This window comes from Xylocopa sonorina, chromosome 1 (genome assembly GCF_050948175.1).
Source record: "Xylocopa sonorina isolate GNS202 chromosome 1, iyXylSono1_principal, whole genome shotgun sequence".
Taxonomy (NCBI): Eukaryota; Metazoa; Arthropoda; class Insecta; order Hymenoptera; family Apidae; genus Xylocopa; species Xylocopa sonorina.
Window position 1 is genome coordinate 16,755,570 of NC_135193.1, and position 17,230 is coordinate 16,772,799.

Consider the following 17,230-nt stretch of genomic DNA (forward strand, 5'->3'; position numbering starts at 1 on the left):
GCGGCGGAAGAAGCAACAAGGAAGTCATGAGTAAATTTTCCAACTCGATTTCCTCGCAAACAACGCTTCGAGCGAACAAATTTTTGCGCAACATTTATGGACGCGCGATCGTACTGTTCCCGCTTGCGCGTATTACACGATCGGATCCTGTATTCTTGTTTCATTCGTATCGTTATTACTCGTACGAATACCGTGTATCGTCGTTATTATTGGCGATTCCCTATTACTACAATTAATATCACGGCCAATTGTTATTATCGCGTGTGTCATTATTATTTTATTCCATACGCGTTTTCATCACACGCGAACCGTTGCCCGCCGCCGGGCAGCGGTGCGATAAATTCATTCGCTGAATTTCTAAAAGTATACAACCGACCATCGACAATTATTTCCACGATGCGCACTCTTATCGTTACTATTATTGTCCGAGCGTGATCCTCGCCGGCGTTAAACTTTTATTTAAATCCGTATGCATCGAAATATCGCGGCGTGCATGAATATTCCGCGCGAATATGCGCGCACGAGTCGCCGGGAAAAACAATAACCTCCGCAGGCTAACGTTCTCCGTGGCGCGGCCGCATAATTCATCCCGACTTTCCGCCGCTGGTGCTCGCGTTTCCCGCATGCCCCCAAGATGTCACGCCGCCGCGGGGTGCAATTCGTAACGCGGAATTGATAGTAAATTAGGGATTCAGCGAACGGCGCACGGACGGCCGGTAAAAGTTAAAGAAACAGGGCTCGCCGATAAATCTTGCTTACGTAGCACCCGTGACGCGGGTGAACGTGGTCGCCGGATCGGGCAGAAGGAAACCCGCCCCCCCCCCCCCCCTCCCCTGGAAATAGTATTAAGTGCCCCGTTGATCATAAATAACGCGCGTCGCAGTAATAAATGAACGGCAGCCGTCCGTTATATCGCTAAACCGGGAAAGATACACCGCTGACATTAATCACCGACGAATCAGTCACCATTGAAAAACTGTCCGCGGGAGTGGTGGTTGCGCGGACAACACTAGAAAAGGAAGCCACTTGATATCATAAATCAAGCTCGCGAACGGTCAATCCGAAGGCGTCGTTCCGTTTGGCTAGCGTTGGATCGTCTTTGGACACCGTTTGTATATCGTTGCTAATGGAAAAACAGAAGATACATAGGAGAGGAGTCTTCTTAGTTGAATTGTTAAACGAAAAACCTGGACGCGCGTTATGATTCTGGATCGACGTTTTATAATATCTTGGAAAGTTCGTCGAAGTAGCCAGCTAAAGTCGTCCCACCTCGAATGCCCTGGAACTCGTCGTAAAACACCGGGACCCGGGTCGTTAATTCAATACCCGAAGCCCGATCGGACGTTTATTTAACTCAAAGTCTCTTAAACACCCGCAAAACCTATCCAGAGGCTCGCAGCTGCGCAACCGTTTTCGAGTTAGCCTTAACGCGATTGAACTTCCCGATTGTTTCCCCAGTTCTTACGACGACCGGTGCACTCCGCTCGAAGAGGAACGTTGCCCCCCCGCCCCTCTGTTCCAGCGAACCGATCCGCCAAGGCAAACCCTTAAATTGGTTCAATTAACGAACAGAAACGTGCTGACCCGTGACTTTTGAACGTTAATTGCCTCCACGCGTCCAAGTTCGTCGTTCCGCGTCTTTGTCCTTAGCCGTACGACCGCGTCTACGCCCTTACTCGCTCACGAGCGTCGATTTCTTCTCCGTCCCACTTCGGCGAAGTTTAACAGAGCGGCGCTGCGACTGGACTAATTATTAATTTATCCAGTGGCAAGTTAATGAGCCACGAACGCGCGAGTAACGTCGGTACGGACGGCGGTGGCCAGATTTAAAAGCAACGCTCGGTTGTACGAGTTGCATGCCGGACGCTCGGACGCGCGAGTCGCAATCAGGATGCCTTTGAAAAGCTCTCGTCGTTGGACATTATGTGCATAATACGTTTCTATTTGATAAACGGAACGGCGGATGAATTTGAAATTCAGGACTCGCGTATGAATTTAAATTCCTCTTTGACCGGACACTCGAAACGATCGTTGCGCGAAATCTTGTTCCTGAAAATCGTTCAAGTGGATAAATTCGATTCGCTGATGGGATACCGAAGCAGGGTGTGGGCGGATCTCGGAACTGTGACCGAATTTTAGAAAATTCTTCGGAGCCGTGCGCGCGTTTCTCGTTTCGTTTCGAACGGGAAACATTTCGTCGGTTTGCAATTAATCTAGAACGGAAATTCCGGCAAGACCGTTTCATCCCGGCCAGTTCCGGTAGGAATGCTCGCAACGGGTGCTTACACGAATCCTCGACAGAGTCTCAGAAGGAAAAAGGGGAAGGAGTAGACGCGAGCTTGAGGTTTTAATTTATAGCCAACGGATCCGCCCCTAATCTGGCAAATCTGTAGAGTGCCGTGTCGCTCGTAAATAACCGGGACAGAAAGTATTATTCCCTATGAAAAACAAACTGAGGACAAGAAATTAATACCAGCCTCTTTATTCCCGCGGAATAAACCGCATCGAGTAATCCCCCTGTAATCTTGTACACATCTGCGAAACGAGCTGGCCAGGTAGGTAAAAATGATCCTGCCGCGCCCTATCCTCGAACGCTCGATTGGTTCTCTCTCCACTCGCAGCGGTAGGAAACACATGTACACGTCGTTTCCCTCAGTTTCTCTGGCCATCTTCGAGCTATTCGCGACCGCTGTAACTATCGAGCTCCTCGCGACTGAACATTTTCCACCGTGCTCTCGCGTTCTATTAACTCCTAGGACCGTGATCGTCACGATTCCGCTTCGCCAGTGTCGGTCCTCTACATCGAGTTTCCATTAAGAAAAGATTCCCCTATCTCTGTGCCCGCGAATCCCCGTACAATGGCGCGTCATTAGACAGGCGCGTCGCGACAAAAGGATACGGATAGCGGATACTATTAGCCGAGACTCGAGCTGCTTGATATCGTCTTTTCTTACCCAGTCAGCTGGTATCGCGTAACGTTTTACACGACCACGTTTCACAACAATAACCGAGTACTGCCCGCGTCTCGTCGTTTACCAGCATCCTCCTCTCCCTCTACCCTCGCGCGGTCCTCTGACATTTTTCTAGAGGAGAGTAGATTAAGAACGGGACGAGAGGAGACGAGCGATACCGCGGAGATGGTAACGAGGGAGCTACGAGATCGAGCGTAAATTTTATTTTTCCCGTGGAAATGCTCCGCGAAGAGCAGCGCGTGCGAATAGGTAAGAGCCAGCTCGTTTTGTTCGTCGGCGAAGAACGAACGGTCGTATCGTGAAAATCCCCCAAGTATCCGACGGCATTCCAGGCGTCTAGCGGAGTCCGTTCTGCGAGTTTTACGACCGAGCTACGCCAGGCCGCGAACATCGAGGAATCGTCGACGATATTGCTCAGGCTTTTACAACGCACGTGCGCGACGAGCGTGTCTCGTATACGCGAGGCATGTAAAAATGTACGAACGTCAATCCGACGCGAGTCCTCTTTTCTGTCCGCAAGAAATTCGGGGGTGGACGAGCCGCGCAGGAAACGAGCGCCGTCCAATTAATCCGTCCGTGAACCGGAATTCTTCTCGAGCACGACGGACGATGCGCGTACGCGAGTCGAAAACACGGTCAAGGAATACGAGGAACGAGAAAAAGGTGCACGGAGAACGAAGCCTTCGACGTTCCTTTGTTACGGGGCGGAAAAGGTAATCTTTCATACGCGCGCGGTACGTTCGATACAAAAACGCGGTTAATTCAGCTTTATTAATGAATGGCCGGCGTCTCTTTCAGCGCTCGGGCTAATTACCCCTCTGTGCCGTGTACGACGTTTCAAAGAAGCGGATACGTTCCATCGCGCAACTTTTTAATTAATATCGAAGAAGAATTTTTCAGGTTTAATATATCGGACGCATCGCGCCGATAGCTGTACAGTAAAACTGATAAAATCTTGCTTCGAGAAGTCGGTGAAAAATGTTATCGTAAAAGTTAAGTACACCGGCGCAGGACGGCGCAACCCCACCCGCAGCCCCTCTCTTAAATTATGTCTGCAGCCTGCTGATAAAAGGTAGGAGGCATTTTTAGCATCATCGACGCCTCGCACTTTCCGCGGCCTTCCATTTTCTCTTATCCACGACGAGCTTCCGCGCTTTTTTTTCTCTCCCCCGCGTCACAGCAGCGCCCTTCTCTCGATATCGACCAGTCGGCGATGCAGTTGGCCTCCCCCTCTCCCCCCCCCCCCCAGGCCCTCCCCCACGGCTTAATAAATTACTCCGTGATAGATTCGCCCTTTTCATCCGAGATAATAACGGCATCCGTCGAAATAATTGAAGAAATCGTTGAATCGTGTCGCCATTATCTGACCCTCTATCGCTGGGATTTATCTACATAATAGTGATTCATAAACGGGCAGCGATAAAAGGTTGGAGAATTTTTCGAGACCCGGGGAATGACTCGACGGGGCCAGATTTTCAATGTGTTCTTCGTCCGACGATAAAGCTTTACGACGTGCAGCTTTTAAACCGTGGCCGGTGATGTATTACGAGCGCAACTTCGTTCCGCGGAAAAGTGGGTTATGGCTGATTTAAAATTCTTAACAGTTAAATTAAAAGCTCGCAGCTTCGCGGTAAATCCGTAGAAACGCGTTCCCGAGAGGATTTCAGAAACTTTCCATTCGTTAAGCCCGAAAAGTTCTACGGAGACCCGCGGAGTATGATTTAATTATGGTTAATTATTTATTGATGATATTCAGTACTGAATAAATAAGCGCAACGGTGATGTTGCAGAGTGAAAAGGGAGTGGACGCGGAAGAGAGAAATATTCAGCACCCGTGAAACGGTTCAAAACGGGCGAACCTGAACGAGTTCCGGGCAATAGAACCCTGAAAGAAAATAATTTCGTCGAGACCCCGTCCGTGCGACGGAAAATGACTCCCTTTTGCCTCTAACAGATAGCTCTCAGAATGGTTTGATAACTTGAGAAGTCTCGGTTCGAGATTACTCGAGTTAACGAACCGTACTGTCGTTCGCCGAGTGTTTAAAGTAGTTTCGCATTTAAAATCAATCTTCTAGCCATTTGTTACAACTGGGAAGTACGCTCATTTCTTACCAGCGTTAACGAACTTTCAGCGGGTCGCGGACCCCTCGATACAGGTACCCGACAACAAGTTGAAACGTCTCTCGTTAACCAATGAGACCGCGATTTCCTTTAGCGCTTTCGAATTTAAATATTCAAATTGATATATTCAAATTCAAATTCGAATGTTGAAATTCAAATACCGGAACTTTAATATTTATTTATTCAAATTGCTTCGAATACCCGAATTGTCCCCGTACACGTTCTCTTTACCGGATATAAACTTGAAAAACAATATCTTCGACCACTCTACGAGCCTCGCTCCAGGAGATCCGGGAACACCGCTGGCAACGATGCCAAAGCACCACCAAGAATTTACGACTCTCCCCTCACCAATCCCCTATCTATACCTACTCGCGCGACTTTATTTCACCTTTCAACCCTTCGAAAATTACCAGACACGTACGTCCACGGACCACCCTATCCTAGACGTACCGATCGTAACCGCAATTTGTCACACGTCGGATTTCAATGAAGCGACCGGCTTCCTTATCGCGGCAGTCCAATCTGTAGCGCCAGCGAACGAAGGCACCGTCGCGCGCCTCTCTTCGAGTTCCATCGGTCGACTCGTTTAGCCTCGCGTCCATCCGACTTCCAACCGCGACAGCCACACGTTCGAATTCAGACGGTCTACGGAGCGGGTACAAACGGCAATAAAGCCAATTCGGCCGGCGGAATTTAGCTGATCGCACTGCTCGTGCGTCATTCCGGCAATTTCTGTTATGTGACGCACGGCGGGGCCGCGCTCTCGCGAGGATTATTCCCTCGTCCGAGCCCAACGTCCGCGCGAATCCCGCGTAAACAGAGTTGAGCGAAAAACTCCGCGCCCCATAATTATCCATTTCGCGAAAGTTGCGCGACACCGTCCTCGTCGCGCGCGCAATTCAACCGCGGTCCCGTCCGCTGGAAACGCGGCGGATCAAACTCGTTTTAATTAGGAAATTTTCATTCATCCCCGCCGGGCGATTAACCACGGTATTCCTTTTAACTAGAAACGAAGAGGATCGCGACTAGCCCAGTTTCCCAAGGAATCAAACAGCTGCCCGTTGTCCCGTTTCACCTCTGGCCAACGTAAATACAGATAAAGCTAATTGAGAGCAATCGTTTGCCCGGGACGGACGGTGCTTCTTTAATCCTCCGGATAGAAGATAAAAGCTTCTCCTCCATTGCGCCTCGTCATCCCTCTGTCTCTCTATCTATCTCCACGGTGATTCCTCCTCGGATCGCGCTCAGTCCCGCTTCCCTTTGCCCCGGCTGGTATTAACCGAACTGCCAAACGATCACTGCCCCGCAGTATCGTTTATTAAAGAACACCGACACGCTGCTACTTCCCCGTTGACGCTCGTCCACGGCTCGTCCGCTCGATCCGCAAATAGACGCCGGTATCGGAAACGAACGTGGCCCCTGCGACTGGGCGTGGCCCACTGTGGTGCTCCTAAATGGAGACAGGATCTCCTTCGGCCGCTGTGCAAACTCCGGAGGACAAAGGCTCGTAATCGAAAGACGGGGGCAACGGCGGGCTTCCAGGGTCCAGAAATCCTCTAGGACGCTCCCACGTTCACAAACACTCGTCCTAGCCGAGGATTAGGGGCGGAAGTATACCGTGTCTCTCCTCCGCCCGACTCGCTGACGATTGCATTTCTCGGTTCTTCCGGCAGAAATTGTTTCAATTGCGAGGCTCCCCCTCTGGACGCCGCCGACGCGTCGATTACCAGATTAAATCGGACTTAGCCTCCACCCCGCCGTCCCTTCTGTCGCTACTTAGCCTTCGAGGCGCGGGCTTAGTCCGGCGTGGAAAACAATCCCGCGGATACGCCTCGATTAAAAGTCGTTCACCCGTGCCAAGTTTCGCCGGACTACCCAAGACGATCGATCAACTTCGATTATTAATTATCCGGCTAATGACTCGAAGGACGCGAACAGGGCGCGGGGTGACGTGGGGAAGAAACGACGCTGGCTGGCCGTCCCGTTCCCTCCTCTCGCGGATAGAGGGATTGTGACAAAGCAGTCTGTCCAAAGATAACATCTGCTCGCTCGAACGTAGCGACCTACACCGTTTCTTTGCTCCCGTTCTCGCATTCTCCATCGAGAGCTGACTTGCATTTTCTTTCTTCATTAGAGGTCGCGTCCATGGCACACAGGTAGCTAGTCCACGGAGGCCACCAAGTTTTTTCTAACTGGATCGTGACTGGCCAGGTATATGGGTGTTTTTCTTTCGCTACTCTTCCGGGAAAACACTCTTTTTCTGGTCCCTAGCCCTCTCTACTTTTAATGATACTTCGCGCGAAGAGCGTCCACTCGCGAAGCGTTTTGCGAGGACGACGGATTCGAGGAAGATAATTGTCGCGGCTTAAGGACATTCGACGCCCGCCGGAATTGACTGATGTATTAATGAGCCTAGTTGGTGCTTCAATTGCACAAGCGAAACTGACTTTGTGAGACCGACGGGGAACGATTAACTGTTCATCGAACTTTAATGAACGTAATCGTCGTGTTAGTAAGATATCTGCTGGAAACGCTTCGTCTCCGAAACGGAGTATATGAAGCTACTCTAACGTAATTGAAACTTGCACAATAGGTCAGAGTATTGGTATTCCCTGCTTCGTGTGATTAGTGGCTGGTAATTAGATATGGCTCGCTCGAATCTCATTCCCTGACATTTACGTAGAACGAATACTCGCATTCGTCCTGTTATTCTTATTTCACTCGTCCCGTACGAACCTGTTCTGTACAGAGAATTCTAAATACATTCGGAGGCCATAATTTCACCTCGAACTAGCGTACGTATATCGCGTGATCGATGACAAGCCGGAAGAAACTCCACGAGCATCCGTGCTGAACAGCTGACACAAAACACCCGGTCGTCGTACTTCAACCCAATTTCCCCCGTAACTCCTTGATCTCAATTAACTACCGCCCTCGTCGTCTACGCCAATTTACCATTTCGAGCGAGCTAGCAAACCCTGTCTGTCTTTCGTTAAACTACGATTCACCTGCCGGAGGAATACGCGTCTCGACTAATTCCGCGACGTTCCCTCATCGATCGTTCATCTCCCTCTTATCGCCAATCACCTCGACTATGTCCGTCGAATTCATAGTCCCGGGAATTCTTCTCGTAGACGTTCCTTTCTTAGATCACCGCTGCCATTATCCCGATTGATGCCCGGCAATATCTCTTCCAAGGCCATTTCGAAGATTCCGACTCGTCCGAATCGAGTGTGTCACACTCACATGCACACAGAGACACTTGCAAGAGCACCTGCACCGCTACGTACACGTCCATAGGCGCGTGTAGCATTCCGGGTCTCGAATGCGGTGGCTACACCCCTCTGCCCAACCCTCGGGAACACCGGGTACACCAAACGCGACCCCTTGTCGCTAGGCAGTGCGCCCGTGTCTTCGTGTGTACGTATCAAGCGCCGCCCAATAAATCCACCGGTTTAATTAAACTAAGTTTAAACGGATCCCTTCCACGGTACAAAGCAGTTATATGTATCACGTTCCTGATCCGCGGCTAAATCAATTATCGGAGTTACGTGACCGACAGGTAGGGTCGTTACACGCCGGTGGTTCCAAATTTCGAGTCTCGCCCCAAATATCGCCTCTTTCGTTCTTCGTTCGCAGGATCTCCCGCAGTGGATGTAAGGAAATTGGGTAAATTTCAACGGGACTTGGCCGTGAACGTCGCCACGTTTGAGCGTCGTCGATCGATATCCCCGCTCCTACATTCGTTAACGTGACAAGCGGAAAAGATTAGAATTCGGTTTTCGATCGAACGGTCCCCAATAAACAACAGATTGATGAATCGCTCGAATAATCGATCACGCCGGGGAAGAAGCAAATCGAGCGCAGGTAGAATAATTGAACGGTCACCGTTGCCTGGGGGCGCATCACGAATTCCTTCTACGGGCCCGTGTACCGCGTACACGATTAAGCCTAAGCTATGCCAACTATTTCCGTCCGGTACATGCGATGGGAAGGGCTCGATTAAACAGATCACTTCCACGGAACCGGCGCGCCGCCGGTTCTACTCGCTGTTGCGTTCGCAAACGAGATGCAACCGACCGTCTACTTTCCTCCGCGGAACAGTGATCCGGCGAGGGAGCAACAGTTTTACCAGGGGGAATTTTAAGAAGCCCATACATCACCGTATCAAACCCGCTGCATTATTCAGGCTAATGCATCTCCCTAATAAGAGACGAATGGATTCGACTCGACAGTTCACGGTGTTGTACCGATGCTTCTTAGGCGTGATGCGCGAGGCAAATACGAGGATCGCTGGAACGTAACGGAAACACCTAAAGTGTCTGGATACGAGAACGAAACGGCTCGAAGGAGCACGATCGCGATACATTATGCACGCCGAGGAGTATCGTCGACCAAGACCGAGCGTGCTTAATCGTGTGTAATTATGCAGCGAATCAACAATAGGTCGAAGAGCGTGGCAAAAATCAAAGAACCCAAGGGTGAAGGTGTCCGTGGTGTACGAGACGCGTGTGGGGTAAAGTACGATGCATGCATACGTAGTGACCCTCCTGCCAATTAAGCGATTGCTCCCACTTAAGCGCTGTGTAAAACGAAAATTCTTGTCCGGGTGTCCTGCTCCAAGTTTACAGGATAGTATTCAACATTTATCCTTTGATCTCCGTCCATCGACGCTGTACAAGTCTCTCTATGCCTCTAGGTATACAAGTGTATACCTTCGAGCAGGTTTGCGCACGGCGTGTTCCTTCGTCTACCGTGTATACACGGAACACGGAGTATTGGTATGAGAAAGGCAGGTTTGGCCTAGCTGTGTAACCACTTGGCAGGGTATGCTTGATCGGTTCATTTACCGTTGGCGAGGGTGCAGTCACCCCGTGGCCACCCTTGCCTCCAATCCGAGGGTCTCTAACCTGCACTTGGTTCTTCCGCTGTTCGGGACCCGCTTCTATCTGGCAATTAAAGACAGCGCTCGGGCGGCTCGGGGTAAAGACAGACGCGCGCTTATTGACACGAACAGGGGCAACACGTATACACAGGGAGCGCGGCCGGACGGGTGTGTTCGTAGCGAATTCGAGGACGAAATTGTGGCGACGGCGAGGAGATTTAAGGACTGTCTGCCTTTCTTGCTGCTGGCCCGATGGACGCTCAGTGACGCGTTAAAGTAGACTCGACTCGAACACGTGATATCAAAGAGGCACCTCGGTGGTAGTGAGACGTCGTATAAAAGCGGGGCGAGTCTTAGTCTTTGGGTCGTCGATTCGCTCTGTAGCATAGAGTAATTGAATCTACGGCGATCAAAAGGAGCACGATTCCTTTTTCATTGTCGAAGCATCGCGGACACGTGCAAATGAACGCGATACTTGTCTCGATGTCGATGCTCTCAGCGTTCGTGAGAATGTGCGAACCATTCGAAGCGAACGGATGATAAATCATTACATACAGGTTTCTCGAGACCCTACGAAGCGTGTAAAATATTGCAATTTCTCCTTTTTTTAAAGTGAGAAACGCGCGACGCTGGGAATATTTTCGAATATCCCGGGAAAAGAAAAATTGGTAGATAGAACGTTTTACTTGAGGAGGGCGGAGAAGAGTTTATGGCAGTTCTTGTTGGACAAATGACGACTTTTATCGAGCAAGTTTCACTCGACTTATAAAGTCATACGGCGCGTCGTACGAACGACACGTTCGTTGAATCGAGGATGTATAAGTGACCGTGGGATCGATCGGGATTTACTTGTTCTTTTAGCTGCCGCTAATTCGTACGGTGATTAATAATTCGCGCGTATCTATACAGGGGAAATGACGGTGAACAGGTGTCGGGATGGAAAGCGTTACAACAATATGCGGGTACGCAGCAATAAGTAATCGTTACACGATTTCGGTGCACGCGAGCCTGAAACGAAAACTAGCCATTATGCATATTGGTACGGTTTATGCTAATCTCTATAATTATGCGAATATTTCTCTGTCCAACGTTGCGCCACCCCCCAACATTTAATGAACTGCACCGTACCAGATATCATTGCTACCGACTCGTTAAAGCGGCCTGATTCCCTACCGGACCTTTCTCGCGGCCGTGTAAAATTATTTGTAATTGCGCTGATATAATTACTAACGTTCCTGGCGCACGGATTACGCGGACGAACGAACTAGATACACTCCCGGAACCAATGCGTGGACATTAATTCGTGAAATTAATTTCTGAATGGGATACCGCCAATTATGAATGAAAATGAAAATTTACTTATTTTTCGTTTACACCCTGGGCGAGAATTGTCATTATTCCCCCGCGAATACCGCCCCGTTACTCTGCGTGGCGTGCGATTGAAATGTTAGAAATTATTTACGAGCTGTCCGTCGAGAACCCGGTAAATGGTAGACTCTTAATATCGCTACTCACCACTCTGTCACCGGGATACTTCACGAAGCAATTCAATTCCGCTGTTTGGCCAACGATGGCGGTAACATTTCGTGGGGCGATGTCGTCGAAACCCGGTTTGTTCAATGGTTTCGTCGATTTACTTCCGGCTACCACGCTAGCCAGGCTCGATCCACCTGAAAAGAATAGGGACAAACACCATTAACGAAATTGTCCGGACGTCTCGTCGTCGAATGATCCCGTCAAGGTTCCGTAAACATTCGTAAGTTCGACAATCTTCGAGCGGACGACGCGGACGGACGTAGCACGGCCGTGGAGCGTGCACGGGTAACAGGGAAATCTATTCTTACTTAACGAGGCTGGCGTCTCGGCAACAGAGCAGTCACAGCGTACCTCGCAAAGTCAAAGTAAGTTCGGATGAATATGGAAACTCTTCGAGCTTTACGTTCAAACAAGGTTAGGCGTTGCAGCTGCTTTGCGACATCAAAAGTTCCATCTCTCGAGCGAACTGCTTGTCGCAGGTCTCGCTTTCGACGCGTGCAGAAACGCGCCCGCGCATCGTGCGCGTACCCGGCGCGGCTCACACGAGGCTAATACTAATAAGCACTTGATTAAGAGCGAACTTCCGGCAATGGTAACGCGCCCAGCCGTTCTGTATTGTCGCTAGGCGAAATCACGGTAAATGTATACGTTCTTTAATATCCTGTTGGCTACGCCAGCGGAACCTATCGTTTTCTTTGATCCACCGGTAATGCAAATAGTTTGCCAACTAATAATTTCGAGAATGCCAGGCTTCCCTCTGGCACGCGCCACCGGGGCAACTTTCATTGACCTTCGATCCGTGCGTGCGCACGGAGAGGGATAACTACGCCAGCAATTTGGTGATCGAGAAGCGCATCGCGAAAGGCGGTCGGGACACGGGATCCCCCGTGGAGATTCAATTGTTTCGCTGCTTATTTCACAATTAACGTAATTAATGCTCCGCGTTATGATGACATTTATTTTCGCGAACCACTTCATTACCCGTCGGACTAATGTGATTCCAACGTGAATCAGAACCCGTTGTTCATGGGATTGAATAAACGACGACGCTCATCGCTGGAGCATCGGTAATTCCATCTTTTGCATCGCGGATTTATCATTGAAATACGTCAATTAAACGGCGAGCAATTTATCAAACGATATGCGAAGCGAGATACACGGAACGGAGGACGAGAAAGATCGCGAGAAAGAGATAGAGGGGCAAACCCTCTTAAATCAGAAATGATTCAACAATTTCCCGGGACGCAAACGGTAACTATTATCATCGCAGCGAATCGGGTTACCCTGTAGCAGATTTATATGAATCACTCGATTCCCCATTAACCAGGATTTCGTCGATCGCAGAGATGAGAGAGTCGCCATTAACATAATCCCACGAGAGTGGGTGGAAACGGTGGAAAAACGGGAATGTGCCGGGCGGCGGTCGAAACGGCGAGGATAGAGGCGGAGGAGGGTGGCTCGGTCGGGTGCAGCGCGTCGAACACGGGGCGGGAAGGGTGAGATAGAAACGTTGAGCGCTCGATAAAATTTCCCATTGTATTCTACGGGTAAAATGGGATTTCGGCGGGGCAGAAATTGAAATTGTTACGAGGTACAACGTGGAATTGTGGAAACCGCCCGACGATATCCAGACGATATCGATATGCGTTACCGAAAGGAACGAGTCAAAGGGGATTGGCAGCCGATAACGAAGGGCCGACGAGTTGTCGTGAAATTAATTTACCGTGCCGCGGCCGCCGCTAACCCCTGGACCGCCGCGCCACGGTCATGGTCGTTCGTTACTTTCCGAATGGTCGATTTAATGGTGCCCCGTACCAGGTCGACGAAATGGGAGACCTGTAAGCGTCCGGCAAAAACGAATGTCGATGGAACGCGCCATCGAGCGTCGCGAGGAGAAATTTTTCGCTGGCACACGCGGAAATAGACCAAAACGAGGATGGATATCGATCGAATTCCTCCACGAAGGGAGTATGCTTCGGAAGATCGCCGATATATCAAGTCCTGACGTACGAATCAGCCGCAGAGGTATTTGAAAAATTTCAGAAATTTACGTTCCGTCTGTTTTCGCGTGTCCTTTGCGCTTTCTACTCCCGGCCGTTTCGCCATTTTCGACTTTAACGCGATCTCCAACGATTATCGTCGAACGACAACGATCGATGAATTTAACTGCGTCTTAAGATGGCATACGGAAATATTCTTTAGGATTCCCTCCGCGTTCGTTCATCTAAATTCATTTAAATCGAGATGGGTGCAGCATTCGTTGCGAGATATGCATGCGAATACATCTGCGCTTAATTCTTAGTATACGATTGCGGTACGAATAGAGAATTTAATCGAGAGCGCGGCGAGTATCGTTCGGTAACGGCGTCGGCCCTGATTTTTCCCCCACGAACGATAAACAAAACTGTGCTTTAAACAAACGTTTCGAGAAGTCGACCGCAATCTCTGCCGCTTGGTGATCCTCCAAATTTCGTACCTTCCAGTCGCAGCACGTACGTTCAGTTATTTGATCTGCCCCTTAGATTCGAAGCTAGCCGAAAGCACAGCCAGCGATACCTTTCGACCCGTTCCGATCGTTTACTACGTCCGTGAATTTAGAGTCGTCCCAGAAATGAACGGAGGAAAAACAACGAACGGAACACGCTGGAAGGTGGCCTGGTAGTAATCAAAGGAAAGCCTCGGTGCCGTACCGCGTCGCAGCGGTCGAAACGAAGAGCGGAAGGTGGAAAAAAGAAAGAGAGCCAAGCGAAATTATGGCGTAATACCAGTCGGCGTACGTATTCCGCGTCGACACGCAAAGCGAGCCCTTAAATTCGTCCGTTACTTCGCCCCGCGTTCTCGTGCCCTGTAATTTCGATGGAATGCATGGCGGGCAGATAAGGAATCGTAATTGAATCTTTGAACACTGCGCTCCGGCAATCTGATGTAAGCGAAATTGATAAAACCTTCCGACTGGATACAATCTGAGTCATGATTCGAGTTTTCTCTCCACCGCTTGAAATTATCTATCAAATTTACTCGGTCTACGCGCCCTCGACCCGCTTCCGTTTCAGCGGTAGTTACAGAACGAATACCCGCGGCGACGATCGAGCGTGCACGCCTACACGGAATGCCCCGTTGTTACGCGGTTCTTGTTTCACGACAGAGTTTTCCGAGCTGCTCCTCCGCGTGGTTTCCATTCGAGCCGTTGGCTGCACGCGGAACTGCGATGTCGATTCTTTGCACGTGAATCGTATCGTCGATTTCGGCATTGAGCTCGGTCCGAGCATCGCAGAAGGGTGGTCCGCGCACTTCCTTTCAATCGTTTCGTTCCCACGACGTTCGACCGACGCGATTCACCGCCGGATACGTACACCTGTGAATCCAGGGCTATTTATGCGATTGCTTGCCCTACCTTCCCCTTTTCGCTTCCTGCTCCGCTCTCTAAAGTGAACTACCTTCCTTTCTCTATCTCCCTCTTTCCCTCTGCCTTTCAGTTTCAACGGTCTCGAGCGATCAACGATGCGTCGAACGCGCTTCGATCGGATTCTCGACGAGGCTTTCGTAGAAAATCGCAAAGTTAACGACGGGATAATTAAATGAAACAATGAGAAAATAATACGAGATATTCGCACAATGTTGTTGGAGCTGTTGGAGGGGGCGAAATTCGGTGGTGCGCAGCCTCGCTAATTGATCGTATTAAAATTAACGGCCGAATAAACGCAGGCCGAGGTAATTAAATATCGGTCGCGTTTCGTTAATTGAACGTAGGTACCGGCCGTGGGAGTGCCTCGGTGAACGATCTTGTTTCTCCCTTTTTCTAGCCGCGATCGTTCGCTCTCCGCTGTAATCCGCGGTAATAAGGGCAGAAAATTCATTTTACCCTTCGAAGCGAACGCTGGAACGGCCGGTGACGATGAGAAACGGTAGAGGGACGAACGTTTGGGGAAACAGGGAGTTCTAATTGCACGATTAAAATATTCAACGGAAACGTGTAGCGAGCGGCTCGATTGTTTCGTACATATTTTACCGTCAAATGTGATTCTACATAAAATTACTCCCACTCCCCATACGCGTACATAAAATTTGACGAATGCCTTCCCTTTTCGAAATAAATCTCGCGCTCGAGATTCAATTTTCCAACAACGAACCGCGCGAGCAAATCACAGATCGCGCATCTACGCTGTCAAACGGCGAGAATGAACCCATTACGTATCATCGACCGATACGGCGTTATTTAATCGCGCAGTTGTATATAAACCGGGGCGCAAACAGTCCATTCCACAAATCAAGCTACGGCTCGGGCCTTCGTTTCAATAATCGTCCCGGAACTGCTAAATAACTCAACAGCTTCGGCCGTGAGCGAGCAGATTGCACGGGACGGCCGTGGCTCGTTGTGCAAAGTTGAACTCGGTCCCGGTTGCAGCGCGGGGAGGATCGCGATAACGCGGCGTAGCGACGCGGAGGTTACTCGTTACGGGTCTGAGCCCTTATGCTTCCTCCGGGGGCCGGGATATGGGCATATTCTATTAGCAGGGTGGTTTACACGGTTGCCCAACCTCGTAAATAGAGTCGGTAAACAGGTTCGCGCGCCAGCACACCGCGCGAAGCCATCGACGCTTGTAACCATTTCGTTCGCCAATTTCATCAGCGTGGAACGATACGTCGCGCAGGAAATAGCCACCGTTAATGAAATGACGATTCTCGTTTGCGCTTTTCTCCTTTTTGTTTTGGTCCGATGAAACGTCGTCCCTGGAAAATTGCAACGCGTGCGTTCTAACGCGATAATAGTTCTCGAAATCGAGGATAGAAAATGATATCCTCGCTGGAGATTTTGTTTCTTCTTGAACAGTGAACTTGACGTGGTGCAACGTGGAAATATTGGTACGAATAGAAATTTCGATGCCCCCGCGAATATTTTAAACCGTGTAAGAATGCAACTTTAGATAGCTCCATGAATCTCAAGTTTTTGCCTAGGAGTTCATAGTATGGATAGTTTCAGTAGTTATTAAATCTTGGAACGAGAGCGCGCAACCTCTTCCGCGTTAAGGAAGTTTTCTCGGATGTACACGGTACAGTGTCCCGCAAACATACGCGGCAACTATTCGAAATATCCGAGGGTACCGCTTACGGGACCGGACTACGGAGATTAAAATGCAGCAGCTAGAACCTAGAGTGGATTCGTTTACGTCGAGAATTCACTTAATAATGGTGCGTTCCAGGCAGCGAATAAAACCGGTCATCAGAACAGGCTAGCAAGGCGCATTAATCACAGAGATTGTCTTTAGTCGAGTAGATTACGCTGCAACTTTCCGTTAATTACTCGTTGTTGCGCTGAACTCTTTCGCGAAACTGCACCTCGCGTTTGCCTTCTCGGCCGTGCTTTATTTATCCGAACGATTCGACTAAAGCTAAGTAACGAAGTAGTTGGATAAAATAAATCGGGACCATTTACCAACGCGAACGTTGATGAGCGGTTAAGGATGGTTGCTCGAATCGTAATGAACGTCCATGCCCAGCCGCGTGTTATACGTGCTACGTGGAAACACTCCAAGGGAACAGCTGACGAGAACGATTATAATATCGTTAACGATTTTCCGAGGCAGCGTTCAACTCGCATCGATGATCAAACTTGCCGCGTAAGAGTGACCAAGTTTATGGATACAAGTACATCGCTAATGCATACGATATCCCAAGTGCAGATTAAACTTTTCCAAGACCATTAGCGCGCACC

At 49.7% G+C, this 17,230-nt stretch overlaps 2 protein-coding genes across 4 annotated transcripts in view; one reads left to right on the top strand and one right to left on the bottom strand.

Moving 5' to 3' along the window:
• LOC143432660 (zwei Ig domain protein zig-8) overlaps positions 1-17,230 on the bottom strand; it is a 123,003-nt gene that overhangs the window by 63,273 nt on the left and 42,500 nt on the right. For all 3 annotated transcript variants that reach the window (XM_076909453.1, XM_076909462.1, XM_076909471.1), the window contains exon 3: positions 11,497-11,651. In XM_076909453.1, the coding sequence (XP_076765568.1) occupies positions 11,497-11,651 (155 nt within the window). The remainder of the gene's footprint in view (positions 1-11,496; positions 11,652-17,230) is intronic.
• Positions 1-17,230, top strand: part of LOC143432677 (lysozyme c-1) — a 242,395-nt gene that overhangs the window by 36,339 nt on the left and 188,826 nt on the right. The window lies entirely within an intron of this gene.